Raw genomic sequence first — 13628 nt, forward strand, 5'->3', positions numbered from 1 at the left:
GAGTAGATTAGGAGAGGGAAGAATTTTTGGTATGACTTGTAAATGAGATACTCTTTCATTGAAGTTATGGTGAAATTTGTTATTTCAACAAGCCTCATGGTTCTACTTCTCAGTTTATTTTCATGTTGATTAGATTGAATGGAAGAAGTTGTTGAATGTATTCATGTGGAATCCGTTCAATCCATACCACTAGCCTCTTGCTGCTTGTAAGTGTGCCTTGTGTGGTCAACTGGAATGATATGAGCTTAACTTCGAATTGTTCTACACTCATTGTTTATGCATTAACTTGAATGGTGATCAATGTTTGGCGGTATTGATTCAAACATCTTTGAAAAGTCCTTAGAAGATTGCATTGAGCTTGTGTCAAATTGTTCAAGTTGATGGTGAGACCCAGCTTGGTAGGATTCCACCTATTCATTTATCCATCTTCTTACATTCTAGGTCTTAGAATAGACTCTCTCAAACCCTTCCTCTTTTGCTCTTTTTTATCTTCTAATTGAGTAGATAGGACTTAAATTACAGCAAATCAAACATTCAGGCGTTTGAATGTAAGTCCCCTTGTGATTCCAGCATAATCACATCAAACCAACTAAGCTTATCCACACGTAGAGATCCTACATACGGAACCTTGGAGTCTTTCTTGGATGAACCTTAAGCAAATCTTCAGCATCCAAAAGATTTTGATCAAGAGAGGATAAGATACTTACGGTATTTTATTCTGTGTTCGCATGTGCGTAAAAAACACATCAACAGGTATGTCCATACAAAAACCATATAAATATCATATATATGATATATCTATATATTTGTGCTTTTATATATATATATACTTTTTTATTTTTATTTTTATTTATTTATTTATATTGAATATATTTATACATCTGCAGTCTAAAAACAAAAGTTAAATTCAAAATATCAAAACTACTATAAATATTTAAATTTTTTAAGTATAATACAGACTAATCTATTTAAAAAATTTAATATATACGCAAAATTAAAATGGTATAATATATATAAATTATAAAGATTTATAACAGTATGACCCTGGTCAATAGTTGTGTACCCCCAAGCATTTGAGTAGGATTGGGAGAAACTATTTCCTCCCTCACTAGAATCTGTTCTTCCCTCTCGTGGACTAGTTCAGTTCAATCGATAGAGGAGAGCCTAAGCTCGAAAGTTTTAGTGTAGATGCCTATGAGAGAGCTGGATGCCTCTGCCCCCAGCAGTATTCCTTTTCTGAGTGACTGATAAATCCATGTTTGTGACTGATAAATTCATGTAGTACACCTTTGAAAATTCATGGCATAGGGTTTTGGTTTTGCCTTGCGGCAATAGTGTTTAGGGTTTCCAACTTTTCTGTTAAAGAGCCAGAAAAACATGTTGAATCTACCAAAAGAACTCTACGCGAACCAACAGTCAATTCCGCTCCTTACCCTATTCTGGTACGACTTGTACCTGGAAACAGCCAGTTTTCAGGCTGATTCAGTAACTTAGGTTTTTTTTCAGTGATATGTTTGCCTCTGTGTTTCAATATCTAGTAATTACTAATCATTCCCCCTCTCTCTCTCTCTCTCTCTCTCTCTCATTCTCTCTCATGTCCATAGGTGATATCAGTAAAATAAATGTGTAAGGTCTAATTTTACTATGGTTTATGCTTTGCATGATGCTAATAATAATTTTGAATTACCCCCTCTATTGTGGACTGGAGTGGATCTATGGAATAAGATGAGGTCTTTGAATTCTTTAATGTTATTATATAATTTCCCAAGACCTATGCAAAAGCTGGTATAGCTTGACCTTTTGTCACAAAAGGTTGCACAATAACCCCCCTTTTACAGTTGTCCATTGCAAGTGCATCAAAATTTAGTTTGGTCTGCTCCTAATTTGGAGGGGGCTAAACCTTTTTGGAGATCTTTATTGGCCTTTTTTTGATAGTAGCTTGAAGGAGGTTTATTCTTGTATATTTCCAGAGAATCAATACATCAAATTCTTGTCATGATAACTGTCTTTTCTTTTTGAAGTTTGTTACTTAGAAAGTTTTGCTTATTTATCAAAAGTGGTAGATGTTTAAGTATGAAATGTTTCTACGGATGATTCTGCTGTCATGCATCAAAGCCAGGCAGGATTGTGCGGAAAATGCGTCTACTTATAATTAGGATTTTCATCACCATTCATTACACATAAGTAAGCTAAAGGTTTCACCCATTGCCTGATCTTGACAGTTGACATCACTTGAAAAATAAGTGAGTTTTTCTCCACACCATTTTTGTATTTAGATAGGTGCCAATGGGTGATTGACTAGCTGGTGTTGTTCCTAAGAGTGATCAGGAGCATAGTTACCAGACTCAGACTTGATGTAGATTTGGTTGGCTGGTTTTGGACTTGGACTGATCCAGTGCAAAATTTTGGCACAGGATTAGCAGACTTAACAATATAAAACCAGAATTATATGTAGAGATTTTATAAAGCACATATTTCTTTGCACTTTTCTTTTAATAAACCATAAAGAGACATAAAAGACTAATCAATTACATGCTGCTTTGTTCATATACATGATCAAATGATCTGAGTACAAAATCAGATTTGATAGGAAGGAAACAGAATTTTTAAATATATAAATATTTATGAGTGCTTTTGGTTTACAAAAATCATAGATTAGGATATCCATGTAATAAAAGCAAAAAGCACAAATGGTAGAGAGCTGGCATCATTCGGGCCTATGTCACTAGGACCAATGCCACTTGCTTTTTGGTCTCCTGCACTAGGTCCTAGGGATTCTTTCTAGAAGGTGTTAGTTGACATAAGATCTTATCTTTTGACATATAATTCTAGTGTCATAGGTCATTTAATAATTGAAACTTAGTTAACTTAGGTCCTACTGAATCGTTCCAGAAGGTGTGACTTGTTGTAAGATCTTATCTTATCTTTTGACATTTAATTCTAGTGTCCTAGATCATTTAATAATTGTCACTTAAGTTGTCTCATAACATAGGATAAAGACACATGTCAAAATTTTGTCTAATCATATCTTTCAACCTTGTCTTTATAAGCAAGGTATGCACATTTCATATTCAACCAATCTTTCAAGTATCCATAATCAAGCAAGCTATTCTTACCATTTTCTCTCTCCTAGAAGGTTATTTTTGTTTTGCAGATGATCTTGGGGTGCTGGGAGTTAACAATCCAACTTCTACATGGTATTAATTTAAAAATCATTGATTTTTAATCGCTCATGGTTGGATGTTTAAGCACTTGGTCTTGATTTTATATCAGCCATGGTTATATTGCTTGAGTGGGGGCTTTAAATGCCTAATGGTGTGACCTATGGGTCATCGCCCTTCATCGCCCTTCATCGCCCTGCCCTAGCAATGATGTTGCCGTTGGTAGTGGGGTCCTTTTTTGTAATAGTGCCAATGATAGTCACGTGTGCTTAGAGGCCAGTCCCTTGGGTGCTATTTTTTTTTTCCATTTTTGGCAATTTAACTAAGATTGGGAAAATCATCATAACTTTTTGCTATGGTCTCTGTTTTTTGAAAACGAGATATTGTCGAAAAACTGGTTTTGTGTACTTTCTAGTGGAGCAAGTAATTTTGCTAGATTCCGCTCTTTGGTGCCAATATTTGCTGTTTGAAATTAAATCACCAACTTTGGTACCCGAGCTCATAACTGTTTGCCACAATCTTTGATTTTTGCGATTCTTGTTGCTTTGGAAAGGTGTGGTGGAGTTCTTTCAAGTCGTTCATGCTCTTTTTCTAGTTTTAGCCTCATGTACATTTTATTTTAGTTCTTGCTTTAGGGGTATACTGAAGGATTACTTGGACATCCTGTCACTTGGGAAGGTGCTGTTTTGATCAATGCACTTCATTTCAGTTCTAGATCATCTATCATTCTCTTGTTGCTTCGATCAAATTCTAGTATTATTCCATCAGAGGGTTTTCCAATGTTCCTCTTTAGAAAGACAATCAATCATTTCTATTGCATCATTGGATTCCAATGTTCAAGCTTTAGAATCTTGTCTTTGTTGCTATAATTAAGGTTTTAAAGTTTACTCGAGTGTGCTTCTAGTGTTTCTTTAGGGGGGGGGAGGTGTCCCATCTTTTTTCCTTACTATGGATGGATAATTCATTGTAATTTTGTGATGGATGTAATCCTTGGGGGGTATCGTTTAGTCCTCCGTTTTTCATCACTTATTGGATCTTTTCTCTCTTTTGGAGAGGAGTTTTGTCTCAATGGGTTTTTCTCCTTTTCTCTATTTGTGAGAGATTGCATTGTAAATGGATACCTAACATGTATTCAGGACCCATAATAATCTTTGTCTTTGCATCATTTGCATAATAATCCACTTCTCCCCATCTTGCACTCAAGGGGGGGTGTTGGTGTGAATTAAGGTCTTGTACCTTACTAGTTCCTTAGTGGGGATATTCACATGATTAACGTAACTTAGGTCCTAGGGAATCTTTCTAGAAGGTGTTAGTTGTCACAAGATCTTATATTTTGACAGTTAATTCTAGTGTACCAAGCCATTTAATAATTGTCACTTAAGTTGTTTCATTACATAGGATCAAGATACATGTCATGATTTTGTCTAATCCTATCTCTTAACCTTGTCCTTATAAGCAAGACACCTTATCTACATTTCATATTCAATCAATCACTCAAGCATCTATAATCAAGCAAGCTATTCTTGCCATTTTCTCTCTTGTGGAATGTTATTTTTATTTTGTAGGTGATCCTGGCATGTGGAAAGTTCACAATCAAACTCCTACAATTGCCATTTTACCAAGTGTTGGAAACACCCAAGGGATATGGTTGTGCTTTCTTCTCCTACTCCACCTATGCTAATGCCTCTGCCTAAAGCTTAGTGTGGAAACTCATGGGTGGTCATCTATCATAATCACAAGATTTTCATCCTTTGTGATCCAATTTGATAATGGGTCAACCTCCTCCAATGCAATGGGAGATAAATTTGAGCCTAAGACTTGCTTATGATGGAGACAGAGGTTGCAATAAAATTATACATGTAAACAAGATTGTTTAGCCTTCGCACAATTAGTCTATTACACTTTTTCAAGTACATGTGCTCAAATATACTATTAAAATAATGTTATATCTTATTCTATAATGGTCATCTTAGTTGTCGATTCATTTAGCTTTTTACTTCGTTCAGGCTTTTAAGTGCAACTATTGCTTCTTTTATAAGAACGCATAGTTAGCTTTTTATTATTTAGCTTTTTAGCTTTTTTTTAGCATTTTAAGCTTTATTAGCTTCATGTTGAAGCTTTAGATTAACGGTTGTTCTTTTTAGAATGCCGTCTTTTAATTCCTTTATATACATTGTATATTCATTATTTATTTAATCCAATTATTTTTCATGGTATTAGAGCGGGTAGATGGCCTTTTTTAAGGTTGGGCAAATTTTTCATTTTTTGTAAAGGTTTTTAAATGAAAAAAATCTATATTGTAATTTGGGTTTTTGTTAGGCATGATTTGGGTCTGCATCGTGACTTCTGTGTTCACATTTTCAACACGGCGTGTCGGATTTTCGGCCCTCGTTTTTTTCGAGCACAATTTTCTGGTGTTCGTATTTTTTGCCACCAGTGATGGCGGTTTTTGTCGTGATTCTTGGACACGAGAAAAAAAAAAGTTTTTTTCTGAGCTTTTTTAAGCCACGGCTTGTTTTCCCTGTGTTGACATTCTATTGCTTGCGATCTGTATTTCTTCGCTCTATGTTTTCTTTCGGCAGCGGATTTCCATGGTTTCTAGTGGTGTGATTTTTTGGCGTGCGGTTTTTTTTTTTTTTTTCGGCACAATTTTGCGTTTTTTGGCGTGCTGGAGTGTTTTGTTTGCGTTTTTTTGAACCCGTAACTGCCTACGTCGAGATATTTCTTACTGTTTCTGTGTTTCACATGATTTTTTTTTGGCGGTGACAACAATGTTCTTACATTTTTTTTGCAGGTTTTTTTTGTGTCAGGTTATTTTTCAGGCATGCTCATGTCTCAACATTTTGGGCTTGGATTTTAGGGTTTTTTTAATTTTTTTTTCCTCAAATTTTTTTTTTTGGTTTTTAAATATTTTTTCTACGAGTTTTTTATGATTTTTCCAAAAAAAAAAAAAATTATTTGAGAGTTTTTTATGATTTTTCTTGGGTTTTGATAACTTTTTCCTAAAAAATTAACTATGGGTTTTTAATATTATTTTACTTTACAAAAAAAATTATTTTAGTTTTTTATAATTGTCTTTAAAAAAAATATTTTTGTGTTTTGTTATTTTTTTCCACAAAAATTATCTTTCTGGGTTTTCTGATTTTTCTCCACAAAAAATCATGGGAGGGTTTTTGCATTATTTTTTCCTCAAAAATCAGGGTTTTTGTTGTGTAACGTTTGGTGTTTTGTCGTGCGACGTTTTAGGGTTTTCATGATTGTTTCCCCAAAATTTGTTTGTTGGGTTTTCACGATTTTTTTTTGAAAAATTGCTAGAGGGTTTTCACAATTTTTTTCCTAAAAATTGTCTGTTGGTTTTTTCAAATTTTTCCTAAAAAATCGTCTATAGTTTGCGAAGTTCATGTTGGATTTTGATTATTTGGGTTTTACCCTTTTTTCCACAAAAATGATGATTTCTAACATCAAATTTATGGGTTTTTCAATTTTCTCCTCAAAAATTGTGAATTCTCTTTTGGAGAGTTCCTGTTTTTCAGGGTTTGATGGTTTTTTCAAAAAAAATCATGCTTTGTTGCAGTCTGTTTTTGGTCGCACCTGGAGTTGCTGGGGCGAACATCTGTAATCGTGGTATCTTGCAGTCTATTTTGGAGTTGCTGGAGCAAATAGTGCTTAGTAATTCACGTGTGAGGATTACTTCAGGTTGGACAGCTTTCGGTACTCTTGGTCATTAACATTCTGCAAATCCTGGGAGGGTCTTCGTAGTAGTAGAGTGTTCTTTGCAGTGCATTTGTGATCAAAAGACTTGCAGTGTCTTCTGTAGGGTATTGAGTACTATGACCATTAGGGAGGGTATTAAAATAATATTATATCTATTCTATAATGGTCATCTTATTTGTCGACCCATATAGCTTTTTAGTTCGTTTAGTCTTTTAAGTGCAACCATTGCTTCTTTTATAAGAACACATAGTTAGCTTTTTAGCTTTATTTAGCGTTTTAAGCTTTTTAGCTTCATGTTGAAGCTTTAGATTAATGGTTCGTTCTTTAAGATTTCATTTCGAGGCTTCGTGATCAGAAATAAAACTGTCATTTTAGGGACACACTGAATGTATTATAAATGGAAATCGAACGCTACTGAAATATTTTTATTGCAAACTATGGTAAATAAAAAGAGTGCAATCTCTATGCAATAGATGAATGCTCTGAAGTCTGAACTGTGAGTTTTCCATTTGAATGCATTTATAATTTTTAGCTCTACAAAGCAGAAACTGAAAAGTTACAAAAAATAGTAAATGATTCTGAAGTGTTCTTGATAAACTAATTCTCATCCCTCATGGGGTTGATGTGTTCTTCATGGAAGTTGAAATAAACTGTAGAATAAGGAAGAATAGCTTGGAAGTGAAATAAACTGTTGGAGTGGTACTATTTTGGTGGTTATGCTTGCTGGTCATAACTCCTTGACCTTAGTTGAAATTTAAACTTTGGTTCAGTACTACCACCTAGATAATTCAAACTGCTCCACATATCATTTAGCTTTCCTCTGCATCTTTCTATGTCATAGTTTCAGATTTTCTGTAAATTACATCCTTTTTCTGGCCAGATGGAATAGTTGTACTTTCGCTCATTGTAGACTGTAAAAACGCTTACTAGTTTTTCACCAAATCTTGCACTCTTCCCGATGAGCATTTTCTGAAACAGTTTGCATGCATGTGGGAATAAGATGTTCTTGGTTTGAATCTAATTTTTTCTATATTCCAAAAAGGTTGGAAATGAAATGTGTTTCATAATACTCATTCATTTATAACATATTAACAGATTCAACATATATGGACTGATATGACACTCGAAATTGATTCAGAAATTGCTGATACAAAATACAGAGGTAAGAAAACTGATTTTCTGACCTTTTTCAATAAGTACAACAATTGTGGCTTGTACTAGCAAACTACAATGAACTTCCAAACATGCAGCAGTCAAAACAAATCTACTTGTCTCAGCTAGAGGCTGGTTGACCAAAATAATGGCATCAAATACAATCAGATAGCCTTGCAACTTGGTTTGCTGCCCCAAGAAGAGTATTTTTACTAATTTCTCCTATTGACCTTTATACAACTGAATATGGGAGTGATGGATGCAAGAAGAAACTCATGGCTGGCATTGAAAGTCAACGCTCAGCAACACAGAATGTACCAAAGTCTAGCAAACTAACTTGCACGGCATCAAATATTTCTATACCCTGTCATAAAGTAATACACTAGCTAAGTAGGCAGATAAACTGATGCCATCCACAGAGATTTCATCACCCAGAAATGAAGAAAATAACCAACAGCTAGCGAGGTTAATGGTGGCTAGGTTTATGCAAATAAATGCTGTCCAATAATGCAGAAAACCCACGCTTATACAGTCTAGTGTCATCACCCAGCCAAACAATGAAATATGGCAACCAGCAATAAGTCTTTTCATCACTCAACATCACTATCTAAATATGGTGCTAGCTCCTATCATATCCCATATAAATTGTCTTGCTTGCAAGACTTTAACAATTTATGATTCTTCAATCGATAAATCCTTTTGCAGAAACTCCTTAATCTCATAAACATTACAGAATCAAAAGGGCACAAGCGTTTCAACACAACAGTGAACTCCATTTGAATCGACTCGATCAACCAGGCAGGTTTTCGTCCACAAAGCTGATGGCCATGTTGAGACATGGACCAGTTAGGACTCGAACCTAGGACCTTCCATACACTGCTGGAGTGCTCTACCACTGAGCTGCTGGCCCCTCTTGGACCAGTCCATCGTTGGTCCGGGTGTGGCTCATTTCCAACACCAACAGACCAAGGGTTTTTGTCCTTCGGCTGAAGAATGAATCAGGTCCAATCTCCCATACGAAAAGGGTTTAATAAAAATAATCCAAATGCCAAATGACTCTCTTTGCTTTATACTGTTCACAAGAACTTTCCAGAAAAATACAATTTAAATTCACCTTTTTAATAATAAGCTTCCAGAAAATAAGTATAATATTATTTTATAATATATTACTTTCTTTTTCCTCTTGAATTGACTTTATAATATTTATTTTATTTTTGGCACCAAGCAAGGTCAATTAAATTATTCAACTTATAATTATAATTAATTAAATATAAGTTGGCTGAGTATTAATTTAGACAACTTAATTTAATTAATTAAATTATTTTCTCTTTGAATGCCTGCTCTGAAAATGGGGACATTACACATACATTGTAGACGCTGGAAGCTGTATTTTCTGCCTCCCACACCTTTTTTGCGATAGTTTCTTTAATTCCAGTTGCAATGACTTATCGTATTTCATTCCTTATGCTGTTGACAAAAAGAAAATCATAAGCTATGGAAGAAACTCTGAGATGCTTTGAACCAGAATGCTGTATATTGGAAATGGAACACCACATACATGGAAATGAACCAAGGGTACATAGGGACATGTCCTTGAGGTTTTTTGCCTGTCTTGGGGACGGGACGGCTTGAGGACGTTTCCCAGCTGTCCCCTAAATTTTTCAAAATGTCGGGGACATTTTCAAAATGGAGGGATGACTTGGGGACAGAGTGGGGATGGTCAGCCTTCCCTGGGACGCATTGGGACCATCTGAGATGTCCCAACTATCCTGGGATGGCTGGTCATCCCCTTTTTTCTAGTGCTAAAAAAAAAAACTCCCAGCTAAATCAAAAACATTTTTAAATTTTATATAAAAAGAATAGAGATGTGTCAAACAAAAGATGATAACAAATAGAAAAAAATTAGAACTGGTAGAATGGGAATAATTTTCATCACTAAATTTTCATGTATCCTAAAATTTAAACAACTTGATTCAATTGTAAGCTACAAAATTAGCATCCATAATTTGATGCAATATAATATTAGATCTCACTTATGAGACAACACAAAGGCTCACTTTTGGGGGCAAATGAATTGCTCCAAACTGCATACAAAAAATATGCATCTCCGTTATTCAATTTTCAATTTTGGTACCAAATCATTCTACTTACGTAATATAGCGGGAAAACCTAATTATACACTGGACCACTTGTTATTTTGCTAAACCTTACTTTGCAATAATAATTTAAATTGTATACCAAACCCCAACCAAAAACTGATAGATTTTATGCATGACAACATTTACAATAATGACAATGGAAATGTTGACAACAATTACAGTGCCAAGAAAACAATCTAACAAGGCACTGGATGTGCTTACTAAAAATCTTCATATCACATTATATTCCATAGTGCTAAAACAGAATAAGAAAAAAAAAACAAAAATAATAGAAATCATGGTAAAGATGATGCAATGATTTCTTTAAAAATTGAAAAATTTATCCAAAAATTAGTGCCCTACGCAAAATATGACTATAGATGATTACATTGGAAAAACTTTAGGAGTTATTCTTTTTTCAAGATTGTAGGCTACATTATGTGTTCTGCTAATTATAGAATTAGAATATTTGATGTGAAAAATCAAATATCTTATTTTCTTACTTTTTCTTAGAGTAAATAATCTTCCTCACATATTCATTTTCTTTTTCCTTATCACTCGGATAAGTGGTGTTTTGTTGATCAAATATCATCGTATACTTGATTGAATCTATCATGACCTCCCGGGATTAACTTACCTTTTTCTTCTAATATATTAAATATTCAATTCTCTTTTAATTATATTCTGCTAATCTCTGAAAAGTTCTGCAATATTCTGACCCTATCTTTTTCTTCAAAAAGTTACAGTTTTTGTTGCCCTCATGTTCTATCTAATAGTGGAAGAATTTATGTGTTTATACAAGTTGCTCATTTTTTCAGCTGGGCATGATGGTCGGGAGCGAAGGTCTGGAAGTGGTGAAGGGACTCATCGAAGGTCCAATGTAGTTAATAATTTTCTTCAAAGTGGGTCAGCAGATCATAATAAATACAAGAGTACAGGTCTAGATGACCCTTCAACATCGAAAGAAGTGGTGAGATAGTGAATGAAGATGCAAATAATTATGCTTTGTTGGTTGCTTGTATACATTTATTTTGGTAACGTTAGTCTAGCATTTTATAGCATGTTTTTGTCAGCGATGAAATAATATAGATTCTCATAAACTTAATTTTAAAGGTAATTTGGAAAAAGCCAACAGTAAGTTTTACAAAATGGTGCTTAAAGTTTAGGCTTCCCCATGCTGGAAAGTGAGAGTTATATGAAATAATTTTGCTAAAGTAATTGCTAGAGATTCCATAAAACATATAAACTAAAGAACTATGTGGATTGGGGACGAGTTTAAGAAAAATACCATGAACAGTTTCCGCAGGTTGAGCTCCTAGTTCAAGAAAATGAACAATAGCACTTTAAGTGGAATATTTATAGTTGAATATGTTCTCATAAAGTAGTGCAACTGATACCATTGTTTGCTATGTGCTTATTTGTGAACCAATAAACTACATGGACTGCATATCAAGCTATTTATGAGCATCAAAATTTAAGTTATTTTTAACTTGCAATTCAGCTGCCAGCTAAATTTGATAGACTTATCTTGAGTTGCAAAAGACAACTGAATTATTTTTTTTGTTCCTCTTGTTTGAAGTCATCAAATTATCAGTGAAAGGGTAAACAGGCCTAAAGAAGGGGTGTTTCAATTGATTTCTTCAATGTTAACTGGCAGGGCCCAGAAGCTGACCGTGCACGTTCTTCATTTACGCGAGCTGGAAGTTTATCTAGGAGGGCAGTTATTTCAAGCAAGCCAACTGCAGCTGCTGAAATTAGTGAACAGTCCCGTTCCCTAAGTAGATTTGTTCCTAGGAGTCTTCGTTCTTCAAGTGCACAACGCAGTTCTATGGCAACTACATCGGATTCAAGGAAGGTCCTTGGAACTCGGAATCCATCGAGGAAGAGCACGCATGAGGATTCACTCAGAAGTTTTAAGTTTCTCTCTATAGATTCAGGGCAGAGGCAGTGATCAGTTGTTATCATTCTGATTTGTCATAATTCAGGAAGTCCATAAAGCGAGGCATCTTTGAACATGGTAATTTCTTTTTAAGCCAATTCTATTGTCATTATGTATAATTGCAATTTATTCTTGGTGCATCAGTTTAAATCTCTTATAAGAAGACAGCTGAAAAATAATCATGGACTCGTCTTCATTGTGTAAAGAAAATTCTAGTATCATACTTCTGTTTCCATGGAAGAGAGGGCATAAAGCATGAAAAGCAGGTTTAGCAGATGTGATCAACCAAGCATTTTCTATACATGTTCTCTGTCTGTTGTTCCTTATTCAAAAGGATGTCAACTCAAGTGAGCATGAAACAAATTCCTTTTTCCTTTTGTACTTCAGTAAGCATGCCTACCAAGCTGCAATCTAGCAAAAGTTGTTACCTTCTAATTTAGTATCACATTTATAAGGGTCTATTGTAGACACTCAATTACTGCCGGTATGGGCAGAATTAAGAAAAAGTGCATTGCCACCCTGTGGAACTGTTGGGCTGTTAAAATCTGTTTGATACCTTCTTCCTTTGATGCTTGGTTACCAGTCCATTTCCATTTACTAGAAGAGATCTTTATGACCCGTTGATGGGAAAAATACCTTCCATTTCCATGCCTGTAAAATATTAAAATACAATCCTCTGGAGGCCCCTGGGTGCATACCAGACAGTTGAGCTGCTGAAAGACATGGACAATGGTTGCAGGTTCAAACCCACTTTGCAAGCTGTGCTGAGTGTGGGGTAGCTCAGATTGTTGCTGATTTTAAAGCTTGCACCTGAAGTATAATGTGGTGCATGGTTGCTGGGCTGCTGATTCTCATTAAACCAAAACCCAACCCATTCCTCTCCCACTCCCTCCTCTGGAGATCATCTCTCCAGGTCTTGACACACTTTCAAAGGAGAACTGGCAATTAAGGATCAGCGATTGATACTTGCTTTTTCTGGGCTTTCACTTAGAGAAAGTTGTAGAACGTAATTAAGCAATGGTCTTTGCCCATGGAATCATGCAGCCAAGGCTGTGGGTTGGTTTGGGAAATCGCGTAAATGATTGACACATATTGTTTATGCTTACCATATCTTCAAGTTTTCCCTTTTAAACCCATGTTTCCATGCTATTACTGTCTGCATACATCTTGTACTGTTTCTGTTTATTAGATATTTTAGTTTTTAAATTAAGATCATCTATGACTGCTTACACTTGCTGTCTTGCTTTGCATATCAACAAGCCCCAAAGTTTCGAATTATATTTCAAGTTTTGTCTAAAATTCATTGCTTTTGGAACTATCTATTATCAAATGCCATGCATGCATGGTCTTCTAATCTAGATGTTTTCTTGTGTTTATTTTTTGAATCTTAAATGAGTTAAACTTGCTTTCTCTGCTACATGTAATCTTTTGATAAGAAAGATATCTTGTGCCTTAAATACAAATTTGTAATAGGATAGCTATCAAGAAACAACGATTTTAATAGCAATTATTCTCAGGTCTAAG

At 34.8% G+C, this 13628-nt stretch overlaps 1 protein-coding gene across 3 annotated transcripts in view; it reads left to right on the forward strand.

Moving 5' to 3' along the window:
• The window catches only part of LOC131040247 (uncharacterized), a 31678-nt gene extending 18425 nt beyond the window's left edge, over positions 1–13253 (forward strand). For 2 of the 3 annotated variants that reach the window (XM_057973138.2, XM_057973139.2), the window contains 2 exons: positions 10984–11135; positions 11823–13253. In XM_057973138.2, the coding sequence (XP_057829121.1) occupies positions 10984–11135; positions 11823–12116 (446 nt within the window). In that variant the 3' untranslated portion in view covers positions 12117–13253. The remainder of the gene's footprint in view (positions 1–10983; positions 11136–11822) is intronic. The other variant, XR_009104800.2, reaches the window with a different exon arrangement.
• The last annotated feature ends 375 nt before the right edge of the window (positions 13254–13628 follow it).

Source organism: Cryptomeria japonica, chromosome 7 (genome assembly GCF_030272615.1).
Source record: "Cryptomeria japonica chromosome 7, Sugi_1.0, whole genome shotgun sequence".
NCBI lineage: Eukaryota > Viridiplantae > Streptophyta > Pinopsida > Cupressales > Cupressaceae > Cryptomeria > Cryptomeria japonica.